The sequence below is a fragment of the Osmerus mordax genome, unplaced genomic scaffold (genome assembly GCF_038355195.1).
Source record: "Osmerus mordax isolate fOsmMor3 unplaced genomic scaffold, fOsmMor3.pri Scaffold_236, whole genome shotgun sequence".
NCBI classification, from domain to species: domain Eukaryota; kingdom Metazoa; phylum Chordata; class Actinopteri; order Osmeriformes; family Osmeridae; genus Osmerus; species Osmerus mordax.
In genome coordinates, this window is record NW_027120548.1 from 1 (window position 1) to 19575 (window position 19575).

Consider the following 19575-nt stretch of genomic DNA (forward strand, 5'->3'; position numbering starts at 1 on the left):
TCCCAGCCTCGCCACCCGTCACCGGAATCTCATAAACAACCGCTAACACTCGCAACATGGACTCTCGCGGACGCTAAACAAGCCGCGGGCTCCCCCGGGGGACCCACGCCTCCTCTCCTTCGTCCTCCAGCGCCGCCGCCGCCGATGAGTTTAATCAAATATGCAGCTGTCTTTTAATCAAAAGATACGAGGGCCAATCTGCATACGGGGAGGGCAGGGCGGAGGCCCCTCCCCCCGCTCTGGGAGGGGGGGAGGGGGGGGCGGCTGACGTGGGAACCTGGGGGGGGGGGGGGGGGGGGGCGTGCGGTACATGGATGGAAACGGGGGGGGGGGGGGGGGGGGGGGACCAAAAAAAAGAAGCAAAGGAACAGATGGCCGAGACGCCGTTAAAATACGTCGACGGCCAACAGGGTGGAACTATAAGCGCAGCCGCGTTTGTTTTCGGAGGCTGGCGGGCGGGCTCTGGGGCACGGCGGGCAGCGCGAGGTGGGCGACGGGGGGTCGCAATGCAGGGGGGACGGGGGCGGGGAGAGGGGCTGGCGTCTGGATGCCCACCTCACACACGGGGGGGGGAGGTGGGAAGGGGGAGGGACGACGACGCCACGATACGCGATTCTCCAAAAGCACCGATTTGCGATCAGCGAGACGAACAACACCCCCCCTCCAAAAAAAAAGAATCAAAACAACCATGCAGAGCTTTGATCGTATGCGAAAGCCATCAACAAACCGCAATTAATTAGCGACAAATTACCTTGTGTTGAGTGGTTGTGCGCGGCGGGCAGACAGGAGGGGCGTGAGGAAGGGGGGGGGGGTGCAGCAGCGCGGGGGGTGGCGATCTTTTGTTTTGGGCTCGGCTCGCAGACGGGAATCGAGGACCGGTCTGAGAACACTACCGAGGGGTTTCTGACTTCAGCTGTGTGTGTGTGTGTGTGTGTGAATGTGAGTCCATACCTCTGGAGAGCCTGAGGATGACACTGAGGGTGTCGGAGTTGTGAGACAGAGCGGCAGACTAGCAGGGCAAGACTAGAGCTGTAGCAGGACCAAGTCTGCCCGGTAACCACACAGCCAGCCCAGACAGCACACACAGCCCCCTTCCCCCCCCTCCCTCCCTCCCTCCTCCCTCCCTCCCCTCCCTCCCTCCCTCCCTCCCTCCCTCCCTCCCTCCCTCCCTCCCTCCCTCCCTCCCTCCCTCCCTCCCTCTCTCTCCCCTCCCTCCCTCCCTCCCTCCTCCCTCCCTCCCTCCCTCCATCACCCTCTCCCTCTCTCCCTCCCTCCCTCCCTCCATCACCCTCTCCCCCCCCCTCCCCTCCCCTCCCCTCTTTCCATTCTGACTGGGCTCCTGTGTGCACTTCGTCTCCCCTCGATACACAACAACTCCCCGGCCAGCGATCTCCTGCAGACCAAGTTACGCCTGGTGACTCTCCGGGGGGGTCTAGTCCTGAGCGTGAGGTAAGTGTCTCTGTGCCAGGGGACGATGGCACCATGCCACTGTAAAGCAATATGGTGCGGCGGGGGCGGTGGGCGGGGGGGGAGGCGGCGGCGCGCGGCGTATTGTTCCCCTGAGAGCGCTGTTAAAACTTGGCACGGGTTCGAGGAGTGACTAAACGGCGCTGAGGGACTCGACGATTGGGGAGTGGCTCCTTGTCTTCCTGTGAACTACGTCGACATCGTTCGCTGTCGAGCTTGTCTCTCTCTCTCTCTATCAGACCCCTAGCACTACCAGAACATTCTGATAAACAACCCGCTTTGACAGAACTCGGCTGTCGCCGTCAGTCCCAGCCCCATGAGAACACCGGGGGCGGGCTGCACGCGCCCTCGTCAACACTAAACGGGGAAGACTCAGGGGCGTCGTCGACGGCGACCACTTCTTCGGCAGCTCCAGTCCGTCTGACTGTGCGTGCGTGCGTGTGTGTGTGTGCGAGCGCCTAATTAATGCAGACCACCCAGAGTTTCACAAGAGTGGCACAGCATGCCAGGTCCCTCTGTGCCGAGTCGAAGCCGTCACTAGCACTAACACACAGCGCCGGTCTCTGACATGAAGGCATCGCCCTGACATGTGGGGGGAACACACGACAAGACAAGACTACAAGTCCCAAAGGGGCTGTGCTGCACAACGGTAGCAAACTCACCGCAGAGTTAGACACAGTGTGTTTTTTTTTTTTTCTTCTCCATCTCCCGGGTCTCGTTCTGACTGACGAGGTTTTGAACAGTGCCGTGGGAAGGGGGTTTATGGTAGGGTAATGAAAACACAAGTAAATCGTGACCCAGGAGTCACATACACAAAACACTGGTACTCCTCGATTGGGATTTCTCTCTATGTGTGTGCTTGAAAAGTTCCACTGAATATTGATTTAATTTAATTACATACAGGAAACAAAAAGCTAGCTTTGGCAGGTAATTGAGGAAGAGGGGGGGCGGTAATGGGAGGTGAGAGAAAGGGAACTGAGTGCAAGCTATGCCATGGATCTGAGCGGTGAATTTCTCTCTCACACACACTGTCTCTAAGGATATGGTGTCGGTATGTTGCCTGGAGAGAGAGAGAGGGATGGAGGGAGGGAGAGAAATAGAGAAATGAGCTGCTCTTTACCTGCAGGCGGCAGACAGGGGGGAAAGCAAGCCAGAGGAAAGGGTGAGGGTGAGAAGGAGGAACAAAGAGACCGACTGGCACGAGGAAAAAGGTGAGAGAGGAAGGCGGGCGCCATTTTGAGACCGAACCCTGCCACGCTCGCCATCTCATAGGGGAAGGGGCGTGAACAGACCCTGACCCACTCACACGGTTCAAAACAAAAGCATTTGCATGCCAACATAATGGACCTCGGAGCTCAATGGGCTTAAGCTAATTAACGGTCTTGCCGGGTTGCATTCAGAAAGTTTGTAAGCGGCCACAAATTTAACAAAGGGAGTGGGGCAGGGGTGAAGGATTGGGAAGGAATTTCAGTTGGGAATTTTGTCTGAGGGCTTGGCTGTTTGTGACATCCTATCTTTACTTTAGAAATGCACAGAAAGTAAAGATGAACAAAGTTAAATCATCTGACCTCCAACCTCGAGGTTGAGGCTGGTGAGAATTACACAGCCTATCCTTGAGTCGTCTCTCCATCTTAAGACATAATTTATTGGTGCTCCTTTTTACTGCTAGGCTGCCGGAGTCAAGGAGTTATTTACTCCAAGTCAAGTCTCCATGGGAAGTCGCGAGGTGAAAGTGGCAGACTCACCTTTCTGATCCTCACCAGACAACAACGCGTCATCACGGGTCGCAAGGGGCAGGAGGTAGGTGAGAAACTGGCTGAAAGGAGGTGAGAAGGAGAGATTGCAGGTCAGTCGTGCCGAGTGGTTGCACCGTGGGATGCAAAACGGTGAAACGAACTGTAAATCAAACGCAGGATGAATGACTTTGACGTGAAAACAAAACAGTGTGTCAGACCTTTTCATAACCAAAGTAGGCCTAAATAAACTGTACACAAACCAGAAGATTAAGGCTAGTCGAGTGGGCTTTCAGTGTAGTTAACGTAAATGTGGGCTATGCAAAGCTTCATTGCTACCCAGTCTGAAAAATACATGTTTGGGAAATGCCTCCTTCAGTGATAATGCATTGTGCTTCGTTAGGCGCTTACCTAGTCCAAATACTTAGCATCTGGTTTTTTGGTTCGTGTTATTGTTAACGTCAACTTCAAAAAAAAGTATCACTAAGCCCCCAACAAATTTCCAGAAGTTACCAACCATCACCGCAAACAAATCGCCAACATTACCTAATTGTTTACTTTCCTAGAAATTCATAGCAAACATTTGTTTGTGCGGTGATTCTCCGGCCAAAATTGAGGGCTTCTCTGATTGAAAGGCGATCACATGTATGTAGCTCATGAAAGGCGATCACCTGCATCTAGCTCATGAAAAGTCTAATGAAAATCCTCTGTTAAAAGCTTGACCATGATCATACATTGTTAGAAATCAAGACGAACAGAACTGTAAACAATAAAAATATCAATCTTTATTTCTTTGAGATATGCATATCAAAGATAAACCGTATTCTAATAACAAATTACACGAAAACTATACAACAGTAAACATAAGCTATTACGAATAATATCTTTCAGGTAACAGACGGATCACTCAATAGTCTTCTGGGAAACATGTAAATTGAATGTTACGCTGAATATAATAATTGTATGGTTGAATGGCTATTTGGAGCTGTTGTTTCATCAGGGCGTTACAAGTTATCAGGTACACAGGTATGCATGGAGATGAAAGAAACAAAAGATTAGATAAGCCTACACTCTCCTACTTGTAAGCCTACTGCTACAGACAGATATTCACATCGTAGATATATCTGGTGGTGGACAGTAATTATTTTTTGCACAGTTGCCACACTTTTAAAGGGTAGGCCTATCAGGGGCTGTCCTCTGAGCAGCCTATGACAGCAGGTCTGAGGCAGATGGAACACTGTACACAGCAAGCTGATTGGCTACTTCTGCATGTCACCACAGGAGCCCAAAACACAGAACCAGGGGTGACACTATGGACCTAAAACACAATGGCTCGACTAAAAACAATTTCAGGTGGAGCAAGAGCGCACATTCTTCACAAATCAACCAGTCTTGGTCATTTCAAATTGGATTGCGTGCCTTGTATGAGGGCTCCTACCAGGATGCACACAAATACAATGTAATAAATCAAATGTGTGTATTTGCTCGTCTTGGAAACAGAAAGGACCGTTTATTTGGGATGTACACAGGGGACAGCAAGAGGAGGGTAGGATGGCACCATGCACGTCCATGTTCCACACCCACCCCACCTTCATCAGAAACACCAGCACAATAATATCTTAACACCAGCACAATAGTAAATGAGTCATGTCAAAAAGCACAGCACAAACGAATGAGTCCGACGCGCAAAAACAAACACCCGGCGGCATAAAAGTATAGACAGGTTGGTTTGGCACGGAGAACGTAAGAAAGAAAAAAAAAAAAAACACTTTACGAAAATACAACGGTAAAAGAGACACATGGGATGCCAAAGCTACTCCACACTGTGACATCACACCGTGACATCACACTGTGACATCACACCGTGACATCACACAGTGCAGATGTGTCGAAATCCACCCGCCCCTTTCATACAACTGGAACCCATCGTCCCCAACACGCCCTCGTCTGCACAGCGACGTCCGGCACGCCGCAAAGGTAGATCGGGCCAACGACGACTGCTTTTCTAGTTCTGCTAATCCATACGATGTGCCACACTTTCTTTGTAACATCTCTTTCCTGTTCCAACTGGGCAGTGTAAAACAGTTCAACCTCGCTGTTGCAGTCTAGCTAGGTAGAACATTGGTATATCTATGTTATACTGTTAGACTACGGCACATCATCATCAACATCATCAACATCATCATCATCATCGTGGGGTGTTATCATCTATACCTATAATCTCTGGTCTATATCTTCAAGGTGTGAAGCTGGCTTTTTGACAGTCTAGAGTAACAGTTTGAAATGTTTGCCTCTTTGAGGGAGGGGGGGGGGGGGGGGCTGTGTATTGTGAACTGAATGACACTGGGTCTACCAGCCAGCAAGGATGGGTCAAACTGGGCCCACAGTGTGTGTGTGTGTGTGTGTGTGTGTGTGAGAGAGTGTGTTGCTAGCAAGTTAGGCTTTTTATGCTCAATGTGTGTGTGTGTGTGTGTGAGAATGTGTGTGTGTGTTGCTAGCAAGTTAGGCGTTATATGCTCAATGTGTGTGTGTGTGTGTGTTTGATCAAAATGTAAAATGCTGAGGTGGTCTCGTGGCTGTCGAGACGCCTACATCTCGTTGGACATGACTTTGTGTTGCTGGGCTACGCCGTTGGGCTGGGCCGTGACGGGCTGGGCCGTGACGGGCTGGGCCGTGACGGGCTGTGTGTTGGGTTGGCCGTTGGGTTGACCAATGGGCTGGCCGTTGGGCGGAACGGATGTCTGGCCATTGGGTGGAGCGATGGGCTGGCCATTGGGCAGGGCGATGGGATGAGTGTTGGACTCGTTTAGCCTGCGCACGCGATACACCTCGTAGTGGATGCTGCTGGTGATGTCCTTGATGTTCTGCATGTGTGTCCTGAAGGTCAGGGGGGAGAGGCACAGGGGTCAAGGCAGGCTGGGACACACACACACACACACATGAACCCTTGTCGCCATTTACCAGGCAGCCGTACATAATGAGTACAAAAACCCGTAAACAGCACTCACCTTATGAGCAGGTCTCGCATGTAGGCGAACTCACAGTGCGCAATGTTCTCCACTGTAAAGAGATAGGAAACACGTGTTCAGGTTTATGAGTCTAAAAATGGAGACGCAATGACTGACTCCCGATGGACCAACCCCTATCATCCCGAGATCATAGCAGCGTTATTCCAGAAATTACCACAAGATGGCAGCGTTGTCATTCCAAAGCCTGGTCAAGGGCTCTCTTTTAACTTGACATCTGCGGCAATTAACTTTAGTCAAGATAACTCTACTTCCAAGTAATTTAATATATCTGGAGCCCCTTTATGAGAAAAATAACGACGCGAGACAGTTTAAGCAAGTTGGTGTGACAATATTCTGGTGCCTGAGTAGGTCCCAACACGTGTTTGAATTATAGATTATGTCAAGTCCACAAATTATGGAGAGAGAAAAAGCAAAGCGGTTGTATTTATGTGCACCTTTGAAATCCTGGGGCAGGAAATTAAATTCTATTTGAGAGACAGGGGAGGGAGGGGGGGCCAGGGTGGTGGGCGTAGTCAAGCACTCGTTCCGTGTGGTTATTTTGATTAGTTGTAGAAGGGCTTGTTTTAATACCATGTCGGTCAGCTGACATGTTGCCAACCGCCGAATACTGCTATATTAGTCTGATACACACCTCCACACTGTTCTAACTACTGTAATTAATAGTGAGAGGAAAAGGGAGAGAGAGAGTGAGAGTGAGAGAAAATAGCAAAAAAGAAAGAGAGAGAGAGAAAGAGAGAAGATAAAAAAGAGACAGAGAGAGAGAGAAAGAGAGAAGATAAAAAGAGACAGAGAGAGAGAGAGCTGTGAGAACCCAGGGTCCACAGTCCTCCTCTGTGGCCTAAGTTATGCTGGCGGTGCAGACGTGCCCAGCAGCATTCGTTCTCTCCCCCCCTAGTCTCACGCTGCCTGGCCGGGTGAGAATGGAGCCTTTGCCCCCTACCACCACCACCCCCACCATCTTCCCTCCACACACAGAATTTCTCCCTCTATTCTCACCTATTTTCCTCCATCTCACACTCACATCTTTGTCTAAAGAGTTCAATTTGGCCTTTCCAAATATCTCGAAATGCTGAAGGGTACATATTTGAGGGCTATAAAAACCTTTTGTGCTTTTCTACCTTGCACCAAGATATGTAGTAAAAAGACCATCTCTAGATCTACTCTGAGTTTACAGAGGTCTTTAACATACAGGACCAAGAGGGGGGAATTGGAGGATCCAGGTGGATTCAGGGAAATTGCCAGTCCTCCAGACTCTGTGACATTCTTCCTGCGTCTTGTTTGTCCTCCGGAGAACTCTGTCCCACCAGACGGACCCCCCCCCCCGCCCCCCCACCTTCCGTCCTCACCCCTCACCCCCCTCCCTCACCTCCCTCTCGGGTGAGGCGAGGACGCTCGCCCGCCATGACCCACTACTTTTTGGCAGGAGCATCTCTCTGTGGAGTCCACAGAACTACACATACACACACACTGTAGGAGCTTGAGTCTGTGTGTGTGTGTGTGTGTGTTGCGTGCAGCTCCGTTCCCTGTGTAGAGTGCACACAGTTTGCACTGTGCGTGTGTGTGCGCACCAGTTCTAGAACGCAGCAGTTCCAGCATATGTTTCCCCTCCACAATGCTACAGATTCAGACAGCTCGGTAAATCTCATCCACGGCCGGGCGCCCTTAAATCACTTCAGTCACAGATGGAGCGAGAGAGAGAGACACACAGACATGGACATGAGAAACATTCGCCCGAGCGTCGAACGACAGACGCTTAAATCAGCCGGCTGGGGTTCGAACACGTGTTGGCAGTGGACGGCCGCGGTGACGTGGGCGTGTTCGGAGCCCCATCGCTGTGCAGACCGGCAATGGTAAATCTGGAGGAACCTATTTTTCCATCGCATAGTTTGGCAGGGTTGCGTGTGAGCGCATGCGGGAGTGCTTGTGCGGTAATGAGTACGGGGTGTATGTGTGTGTGTGTGTGTACCTTCTATGGTGCCCCACTTGGTTTTCCTTCCCAGAATCCTCTTGCCGTTGACCTGGTACTCCTGGTCACTCCCCACCACAGCGAATGGGATCATCTCCTGATGGAGGCCAAACACACACACACACACACACACACACACACACACACACACACACACCAATAATGGTTTGTTATAGGGTTGTGGTTTGATTGCAGGCATTGCATGCTTTCGACGGCGCCCGTGTGACAACTCACCCTGATCTTCTCGTTGATCATCCTGTCGTCGGCGTCCTCGTCAAACTCCTTCTGAGGGTACACGTCGATGCCATTGGCTCGCAGCTCCTCCCTGATCTGTGGAGGCACGCGCACATTAACATTTAGTCATTTCACGTTTAGTCATTTAGCAGACGCTCTTATCCAGAGCGACTTACAGTAAGTACAGGGACGTTCCCCCCGAGGGAAGTAGGGTGAAGTGCCTTTCCCAAGGACACAACGTCATTTTTCACGGCTGGGAATCGAACCGGCAACCTTCTGACTAATAGCCCTATTCCCTAACCGCTCAGCTATCTGACCACAGCCGTTAAGACACGAGTTTAAATAAAACATTTCAAAAGAAAGGGGAATTTTTATGAGAGGGCAGGCCTTCATGGCCGTGACGAGGAAGGACTTTGAAAGAGGGTTTTGTACCGTAAACACTTCATCATGCCGTTAAAGCTGGTGTTGACAACAAACGATCCCAAATCGACATAACATGTAGGAGTTAACGTAAAGGTTAACCACCGTGACACAAACGCTCCGAAAAGGGGAGGCTGACAAAACGGTTTCCTAATCCCTGCCAACGACTTTCTAACGACTGAGACCCAGACAGGAACAGATGGGAAATCAGCCAGCGATGTGGGCTTTAAATGTATGGCTGTCCCTTTCACAATGAGCACCCTCTGAAGATTTTTCACTTTGTCGCTGATCAAACGCGTCGGATTCCCCCCGCTTTCCGCCGGTTTGTTTACGCTTCGAAGCGTTCGCATGCGTATTTAATAGGGGAGGTTGGGAACAAACAGAAATTCGACAAAGCCACATCAGCGTGCAGGGCTGCAGAACGCTGAATGCGCACAGGCGCACAGCTGGGCCGACACGGTGCAGACCTTTCATAAAAACCTTCCGTTAGCGTGTCGGAACTACTCCCAGAGAAAGCGCAGGCGACGGCGAACGCGCAAAAACGTTTCAATCACAACCCCCCAGGGGGTCGCGAGCCAAACGCGCGGCCAACCAGAACAGGCCCTCGGCTAAACCCCCCCCCCCCGCCAGGTCGTCCGTTCGCATGTTTTGCTCGCGTGGGATGAAGTCGTCGTCGGGGGGGGGGGGGGGGGGGGGGGACGGTAGCCGGGACGGCCCGCGTGTTTCCCCCTCTCCCCCTGCGGGCATGAAGCTGTGTCGCAGGATGCCAGGGAGAGAGAGGGGGAGCGGGGAGGAAGGTTTCGGGAGGCCCCCGACACACCTCATCTCTCACTCCATTCCACCCCCCCTGAGCTGGGCACAGGCCAACAGAAACACACACAGGAACAGGGGGGGAAGAGAGGGGAGGAGGGGCCATATTGGACGAAACAAAAAGCATTGTGGGAAAGTCTGCGGCATCTACGCTACCGGCCAGCATCTGTATGATGCAGCCATGGAGAGACAACAAACGACCTTGAAAACGACCGGCATCAAGCCAGGGCTTTTAAATGAACGTGGTTGAAAAGGTCATCAAGTCTCTTACAAAGGAGAGGTCAACCAGACCGACCAACAATAAGACACTCCACTGTGGCCAAATCGAAAGCATGTTTAGGTCTACTATTTTACCTCGGAAGAGGAGAGACCTGGAGCGGCCTCCTGTCTAGAGGTGGTCTTCCCTGTACCCTGTGATTCAGTCGTAATGAAAGGAAAGACCGGCAGGGCACACAGGCAGTGGAGCAGAACTACAGTACATGGCTGCCAACCGGGTCTAAAGAAAGCTGGAACACAGTGGAAATACTGTGCCACAATAAAGAAGTGGAGACTTAGACTCCCCTTTTCTGGTTCTGAACATGACTTGGGGAAGGTTCCAGTTCCAAGACTGGCCATGTGAGGAAGTTGATACAGATGGAGGGCTGTTTGTGATGCCTGGCAGGTTCTCACAGCACCAGCCTCTGTGTGTGTGTGTGTGTGTGTGTGTGTGTGTGTGTGTGTGTGTGTGTGTGTGAGAGTGAGAGTGAGAGAGAGAGAGAGGGCGAGAGACTACCCTCTCCCTGGCCTGTATTTACCCTGCTGTGAGGTGATGAAACCAGAATTAGGCTTTTGCTTGCTTTTCTTTGCCGCTTTAGCCCGAGAGGCAGTAAAATCAACAAGATTACGGTTCGTAGAACACACACGCACGCGCACAGCATCTCTGGGCGCAGGTCGACTCACGCACACACCTACCAGTCCTTACCGTGTGTTTGAAGCTGTCTCTCTCCTCGAGGGTGAGCGTGTCCGCCTTGGCGATGACGGGAACGATGTTGACCACGTTACTGAGCCTCCTCATGAACTCCACATCCAGAGGCCTCAGACTGGGGGAGGAGGGAGAGAGACAGAGAGGGACACAGAGAGAGAGGGGGAGAAAGAGAGAAAGATGGAGTGAGAGAGAAAGAGAGAGATGGAGAGAGTGAGTGAGTGAGAGAGAAAGAGAGAAGAACGTTTAGTATTTGAACCACGAAGGAGACGGTTCATTCTAGACCACGTGGATGGTGCTCGACACCACCAGGGGGCGATACAGTTTCATCGCCTTTTAGACGTGCTACGATGACTTAAGGTTGTGAGTGCCTGTGAGTGTGCGTGTGCGTCTGTGCGCGTTTCTGTACGAGTGGGTAAGAGAGAAAGAGAGAGAGAGAGCGAGCAAGAAACAGACTAACAGACTGGAAGCGGTGCCTCTGGTTGTTCAAGCAGATCCTCCTCTGCCCTCCAATTAGCCTACCATGCTGGGGCCTAACCCTGACCCTGGCTCTAAGGCCTGGAGCAGCTGGGGCCTAGCAGCCTCTGCCTGGGCCCCCTGACACACACACACACACACACACACACAACCATCTGAGAAAGCGTGGTGGATGTGGTGAATGAACCTGCCGCATACACAGAGCTAGGTAGCTTATGCCGTCTGCACTTTTAAAGAGATAGATGGAAGGAAAAGTAAGAGAGATGGAGCTCAGACCACCCCTCCTCTCTCTCTCTCTCTCTCTCTCTCTCTCTCTCTCTGTGTGTCTTTCTGTCTCTCCGTCTTTCCCTTCATCATGGAATCAACCCACAGGATTTGTCGTGTGCGTGTGTGTGTGCATGTGTGTGTGTATTTTCTATGTGCGTTGTTGGCCTACATTATCAAGGCAATGTGTCTGTGTACACGCTACTGCACAAGCACACTCGAGTGATGCATCACACACGTGGCTCAACATACATGAACACATGATACATGTACATATGGGTTCGCACCTATAGGCAAGGCAACACAGGCATGTTAAATTGCATCCACGGACACGCGCATACACACACACACACACCATACACCCACAACCCTAACATACCCTTGCACTTAAATGCTAAATAATCCCTGCGGTGGTTCTCTGTCTATAGTGAGGACTGCCCTGTCGAGGCCAATTCTCTAAAAACTGCTCTGTGGTCAAACTGGGAGCTACCAAGTCAGAGGACAAGGGGGAGCTCACTGTGCAGACCGCTCTCCACCTCCCCTCTCTCTCTCTCAAGTCTCGGAACCCCCCCCCCCCCCCCCCTTTATGTATAGTTCCATTATCTGAAACCACTCAAAACTAACTGAAAGAACCTTGGAGCAAATTGCTGACATGTAAAATACCAGCGAGCGCTAATAAAATTCAAATTACAGTTCGGCAGGCTTTTCGAAGAGTCAAGCCGTTGGCTGTAAAACTCGATATCTCCCCTGTTATTCAGGCGGCTACCAATATTACTGAATATTCAGCGGCGCGTCCAATCACTTTTGCCGCTCGTGATTTCTTCATTGTGGAGCCAGATGGCGAAGACGCACAGACTCGGGTAGGAAAGGGGCTTCGGCGGCGCCGGGTGTGGATGATCGGTTGCAGAACCTGGGTTCAAACCTCAACCCGAGGAGCCCGTGAGAGAATGGACCGAGGAAGGGAAGAGAAGGACGGACCAATAGTCTCGAGTTTTTGTTGTTAGAGGTGTTTCTAACAACAAAAACTAAGAGTGTGGGTCCATGGAAAGATCCCTGAAGATGGAACGCTGGTATTGCCGTCTTCCTCACGCTTGTTCCAGACATCTTCGGGAAGTAGATAGATCAATGTCCGCCCCATACAGTGGGTAGGTGTACATAGGTATGTGTTTGCATGCTGTATGCACTGCGGGGCGGGAGAGTTCGTCTCAAAGTGAGCGAACGCTTTCGACTTCCTCTTTTGCACTTGGGTCCTGCCTGTGTCTGGGTGGCATGACGGAAGATACCACTTCCTGGCCCCTCCGTCAGCGCCAGCACTGAGTAATGGGGCCCCGGTGGGGACAGGTGCTGGGAGATACCAACCGAGGCTGTTTGGACGGGGGGGTGTGGGGCGCGGGATGGATGGAGAGTGTCTTGGCAGGGAGAGGAGCTTTAATCTGAAGGGTTGAAGAGAGAGAGGGCTTGGATTGCCTTGTGTGACAGAGGGACTGTGGCTGGTCGCATTGCCTATGCAGCTGCCAGATGGACTATACACACACACACACACACACACACACTGCCCCCTAGATGCAGCTGTGGCGACTTGAGGAGATGATGAGAGGGTCTGTCAAAGTGAGATGGAGCACACAAACACACACACACACACCATCCACTCAGCCAATACACTGCAGGGAACAACAGCGCAAGTGGACAACTGTTACTGATACTGGTTGGGGGGGAAGGATGGAGTCGTGATTGAGTCATGTGGTCAGATGGTGTGTGTGTGTGTTTTCCACTCACCCAGGAAGCACATAAGGACACACTAACTAACTGCAGACTCGAGCAAAATACAAAAGAATGGACGGTCACTCACAACAGCAGCAGGACCAACCCAGTCGGCATAACGGACAAATTAGGAGCGTGGGTCTGTGCTAGCGTCACGACACCCAAGAAAACAAGTCACCCAATAGCCTCCACCTGGGTGTTCAGCGCAGGCGGATCATTCTAGAACACGGAGGAGCCACGCACCGGGAACGCCTGGGAGTATCCACCATCTTGGGTTTTTCTAGAAAATCTCGAGGCTGCGACTCGTCTTTACTCTATTTCCTTTCAACCGTCGAGGACTTTGGCTGCATCCAAGCGCTGCAGTCGCTGCAGTCCTCTGGCTCACCTGCAGCCTGATACCTTGAAAATACATTCTCGGCTGTCTGTTGACAAGTCCACGCCATAAACTAGTGTGTAACATATACATCTTATCTTCCGTATGATCTTTCTCCTGTCAGTCCTCCTGTCTGTGAATTCCATCATTACGGGGGGTGAATGGTGCTTTTGTGAAACCCGACTCCCAAACTATACCTCTGTCTCTGTGGGCAGGATGACTTCCACATGTGGTCGAGAGAGAGCGAGATAGAGAGGGAGAGAGGGGGAGGAAGGATGAGGTGCAGACGGTCCTAAACAATAATAAAACAATAGCTCAAGGGATGTTCCCACGTTTCTTATCCTGTGTGCGAGTGCGAGTGTGTGTGTGTGTGTGTGTGAGTGAGTGTGTGCGAGTGAGCGTATGTGCGTGTGCCCACCAGTGTCCTGTAGGTGGGATGAAGTATATGCAGCAGTGCACTCTGGAGTCTGGGATCCTCTTCTTCCTGTTGATGTTGACCTCCTCCTGCAGGTACTGCTCATACTGGTCGTTGATGAACTTCATGATTGGCTGCCAGCTGAGGAGGGCGAAGGGGAAACATGGGACATTGAGTTCTCTGGCGAGAAAGGAAGGCATTTCGCTTTGAGAAAAGAACTACAACTCACCAGTTCTCGTTGTTGATCTGGTCCCCGAAGCCGGGGGTATCGATGACTGTCAGTTTCATCCTCACGCCTTTCTCCTCAATGTCTGAGGGAGGACAAGGTATCATGAATACTGTAACTTCATGCTTGACTGGTTAAACTAAAACCACAGGGGGGAAAAACATGACATCCAGGACGTTTTTCCAATATAGTGAGGCACACAGTATGGTCATTTGGTATATCGTGCCTCACATCATGTAACTCGAAATCCATGTGTATCAGCATGTGTGTGTGTGTGTGTGTGTGTGTGTGTGTGTGTGTGTGTGTGTGTGTGTGTGTGTGTGTGTACCGTGACTGATGGACTTGATCTCGATGGTCTTGGGGATCCTTTCCTCAGGGTCGGGCAGGACAGACTTGCGGCTAACCTTGGACTTGAACAGGGTGTTGACCAGGGTGGATTTACCCAGACCACTCTGCCCTGCTCAGGAGAGGGAGACTGGAGTTAGTAAGGAGGACGCACACGTGAACACACACATGAACACACACACGAACACACACGTGAACACACACACGAACACACACACACATGAACACACACACATGAACACACACACACACACACACATACACACACACACACACACACACGTGAACACACATACATGAACACACACACACGTGAACACACATACATGAACACACACACACACACATGAACACACACACATGAAGAAAACATCTGTACAAAAATGTAGCTGGATGTTTCGGCAAATGAGGGATGCGTAGCTCCACACACACACACACACACACACACACACACACACACCATGACCTCATGTATATATCTAGTGTGTAACAACAACCAGCTGTAGAGGTCAAACCTGCTGTGGGGAATAGCAGATGTACAGACCACACACACACACATTGGCACACACTCCCTCACCAGACAAACCTTTCACACAAGGCTATGCTAGCCTAGAGGGGTGGGAAAAAGGGCCAGAAGGCTGATTGTATAGAAATACAGAACAGGGAGTCAAGATAGCAATGACACGCATTCTTCGTTTTACACCAAAAAAGGCCTTCATTCACAATCGAGCCTGAGAACACTTATACTCCTGAAGCAACGACACAACAACGTCTCTCTCTGTTCTAAACCTGGCATTCGCTTGTGTTGCACGCTTGGCACACACACACACACGTCCATGCTTGAGTGTATCATTTCGCAACCCAGTGCCGTGTCATGTGGTATTGAGCAGGGTCAGGTGTCTGCCGGGTGCGAACCGAGAACACACGCGGGAGCACGTCGCACTCCGCTCCGTTCTCCTCAGGCGTTTGCCAAGAACGACAAGGAACGTATGGGTGCAGAACCAAGACAGGGCCTGCGGAGAACACTCGGAGGTGACGGGCGACTACCAGAAATCACGACAGACGACGTCCTGGATTACCGTCGTTCAATAATGTCTAGACCGATTCAAAAACGGTGTCTCATCCGACTGTTTGGCAGTAATTGGCATCAGATATTTGACTTTGCGTGCCTGGGTCGTTGACGTGTGAATCTCCCCTTTTCATGATGCCCTCCGATCCCTGGTAGCCATCTACTGTGCGCCATCCAATCCAGGGCTGGACATACACGCACGACACCCTTCCGCGGGGCTCGGATACCCCATGCGCACTTGAACGTGAGCAGACGGGAGTTTTCCATCCTGCCGTGGCCACGCAGAGAGGTACTCTGGAGAGGAAACCTCCGGAGGGGCTCCACAGAGCTCTTTTAGTGGCGTTTAGTAGCTTTGATCACCTTGTGGCGTCTGTCAGAGTGCGAGCGGAGGGATCCTCGCGTTCTTGCCCTCGTCTGGGGAGCCATTGGGACACACACACACACATTTCTACATAAAGTTATACACACAAGGTGGGATATTTACGGTTGCGTCCTACACATGTTGGACTACAATCATAAGGCCATGTGGGTCTTTAAAACAGCACACGCTCTCCCTCCCTCTCTCTCTCTCTCTCTCTCTCTCTCTCCCTCTCTCCCTCTCTTCCCCTCTCTCCCTCTCTCCACACAGAATTTGCTCTTCACCAAAGTATGTTTTAGCATGTCAGGGTAATGGGCATCATTATTCCTCCATCTCTCTCTCTCTCTCTCTCTCTCTCTGCCTCCAGCTGCTGGGGCCTTTTATCTCCGGAGGAGGCCGTGCCAGTCTACCCATCTCTGGGGCCCCAGACCTGAGGCACCCCCTGTGGGGGTTGGGAGGAGACTGAAGAGCACTAAAACCTCCATTCCTGCCAAGACAGACCTTTGATGTTTGTGTGTCTGTCGCTGCCATTTTCTTGGATACACACACACACACGCACACACACACAGAGAGAGACACGCTCACAGCAGGAAGAACTGGTGTGTGTGTGCCGTTAGTGCAAGCGTGCATGCATGATCGCCGCTCAAATCAGGAAGAGTTCCTGTGTGTGTGTGTGTGTGTGTGTGTGTGTGTGTGTGTGTCTTCAGGTGGCCTCACTCACCCACAACCATGATGTTGAGCTCAAAGCCCTGCTTCATGGCTTTCCTCCTCATCTGCTCCAGGATGGCGTCGATGCCCACGTAGCTGAAATCGGCGCCATGCTTGTCCCCTTTGGCCTGCGGCGGGTGGGCGCCGGCCTGGTGGAGGTGGGGCGACTTGGTCGACTCGGACATGTTGCTGTGACTCGTGTTGACCTCTGACCCTGATGTCACACAGAGAGAGAGAGGGGTAGAAAGAGGGGAGGGAGGGGGAGATTTTCAGTCAGTATTTTTGCAAGCTGAGACGTATGACGGCAGTAGATACCTTCAGCCTCTTCTCTAACAGGCTGAAGGAGCCTTCTGGTACCATCAGATTAGCACCGCATGTGTACCAGACACGCTTCTGCTCCGTGAAAAGTGTGAAGCGCAGCCGCTTCATTTCCGTTGTAAAACTGTTGTGAATCTGCTGCTAAATGACTAAATGTAAATGAAACTCGGCCAGACTTCTGAACAGAGCTACACCTTCACCTGTCTTCAGAAAACTACCACATAAAAGGATTCAGCTTTGAACCGGCTCATCTGTCGCCGGGGCGACGGGACATGTAAAGCATTCAATCTCCCCTCATCTCAAATGGATGAGTCCAAATCCTTCGAGCTGCAGGAAACGGCCCAAACGACTCAGCATGTCAGGGTAATGGCCGTCGCCAGTAAATCACACAGAGAAAAGTGTAAACATCTGCAGCCTACGGCGGGGTAAATCTGAACCTGAATCAGTCACAGCTGTCTCGCAATAGCCGCTTAGACAGTTAGCGTGGCTGGAATTCCAACCCGGCTGGAATTCAACAGCCACGGACCCTCCCGATAGGAGGCCGATGGGGCGAGGCGTCGACGACCCACGCACCGTTTCAGAGCGCAACGAGGGACTCTTGCGCAAGTCGAGGGCTTGCGCGTCGAGTCTTAACTCACCCGAGACAGACATGGAGGCAGGTAGGGAAGAGAAAAGCAGACGGTCTGAGGTGAAACAGTCCAGGTTCGGGAGGAAGAGTGAGGATTCAGCTCGGGGCTAACTGCCAAGGTAGGAGACTAGCCAACGAAGAAGAGGAGCCGGGAAGGTTTTTCCCCCTGCGTGTCTATGCTCCCAGACAGGCGCACAACACTAACAACTTTGAGTCGAGTACACACACAACACGAGCCCTTCCAGTGGTAGGAGGAGACAGACGTTGTCGTCTCTTTGACACACTTCTGCAATGACTACACCGACACGTCAACCACAGAGTCTGTCTCAAACACCTCTTAGGCAAGAAGCCTAACCTAGGTTGACAGAAACACCATGTGTGGTAAGAGGCCCTCACCTGACCGAATTACAAGTTTGTTTATGAACACACACTCTGTCCGTTGTTATCAGTTGACTGACTCCAAAAGCTCCTTTTGACTGACTTCAAATGAGGAAACAGAGGGGAAAAGTCAATCACCACACAAGCATTACAGTCTGGTATGATTTCAACTGAAAAAAAGAGCATTATATGCTGAACAGTCTAGCACTCTTTTTTGACACGTGTCGTCTCATTTCCTCTGCTGTTCCAAGAATGCATCTGTTGATCTGAACTGGTTTCTGAATTTTCTGAATTTCCTGTTCATCACTGTCTTTCTCCATGTTCTCTCTCTGACACACATAAACACACTGACACTCCAAGGCAGTAAAAAGCGGTGATCTCTAGTTTTTTTTTCATGTTTCAGACGTACCGTTTTCCCACAAGACAAATCCCCTATTCCTGAATCCCTTAAAAACCATTCATGGGAAACGTACTCCAGTAAAATGGCAAAAAACACCTTTTAGCAGAAATTGTGGATTGAAGGGGGTCGTCATTTCAGGGCCCGAGGGGGACCACTCCAAGTAACACACACTCACTCAAACATTCACAAAGTTGAACAAAATGAACAGCCTCCCTACAGACCTAGCTGAACTGAAGAAAACCATCTCCAAACAGAATGTCCTTTCTTTCCCATTACAATGAGACGATACATGAAGGAGAACAGGAGGAGACGGTGGACCACACCTTCCTACAGCACGCATCTCCCTGGGATGATGGATTGAGGCACACCTACCACAGAGCAGCTTGGCCCAAAACTTCCTGGGAACATTTAAAGAAAGAAATTCGCCGTTCATCAATCAATAAACGTCACAGACCAGGGTATTGGGTTTTATTTTCACATTTCCCCCCCAGATCCGCAAAGCGCTCTTTAATGCTAATAGTTAACCCAACCTTAAAACTCTGGCATTAAACAGTCCATCTAATGTGAAACGTGAACCCTTTCCCCCCTTGTGTAAACCGCATGTGCTCCACTGTTCTCTAGGAGCAGTGGAGCATGACGAGATTCTTCCTATTGGCTGGGGTATCAGGGGGGTGTGCCGGACACGGCTCGTTTCGTGGTCACTTGTCAGCGTGTGTGACAGCGAAAGAGTGATACATTGAGTCACTGACTTGGACTCGGAACAGGCTGGTTGGTAGCAGCAGATACTAGAGATGTATTGGCTGGCTGCAGCGCCCCTACCACAGGGCACAGCGACAATGCCAACGCCAGGCCATCTGCTATAACGTCTCTGTTCTGTAAGAATAGACACTCCCACACACACACACACACACTAAAGCATGTGTGCGCAGTTGGCTTTGGCATCACACAGACGTTGCCTAGCCCAACAGTCTGTTGTTGGAATTCTCTCCACATAATACTGAACATAACTCTTTCATTGTGCAGCTCTGATCGTTTTAATCGTTTTTTTTTATCCCCCCCATCAATCCAACCTCAATACTACATTTCCAGTTCCTCGTGTTCACCTAAGAGCTCAAAACAAACAGCTTTGGCATTTGAGGCCATTGTAAATGTCACAGAATTTGTAAAGCCGTGCTTTCTTTTGGGGTTGCTTTTTATGAGTCACAGATTCAGTCAGGTGTCGTCGATACGAGAGC

General features: G+C 51.1%; 1 protein-coding gene across 1 annotated transcript; it reads right to left on the minus strand.

Moving 5' to 3' along the window:
- Positions 1-3963: 3963 nt before the first annotated feature.
- Positions 3964-17765, minus strand: LOC136939547 (septin-9-like). Its single transcript, XM_067232170.1, has 10 exons — positions 17573-17765; positions 16630-16830; positions 14465-14593; positions 14140-14221; positions 13914-14051; positions 10621-10738; positions 8430-8525; positions 8196-8292; positions 6209-6260; positions 3964-6077 (listed from the first exon to the last, which is right to left on the minus strand). The coding sequence occupies exons 1-10, from the start codon at positions 17583-17585 to the stop codon at positions 5789-5791; spliced, it is 1215 nt and encodes a 404-aa protein (XP_067088271.1). The 5' UTR covers positions 17586-17765; the 3' UTR covers positions 3964-5788.
- Positions 17766-19575: the final 1810 nt, after the last annotated feature.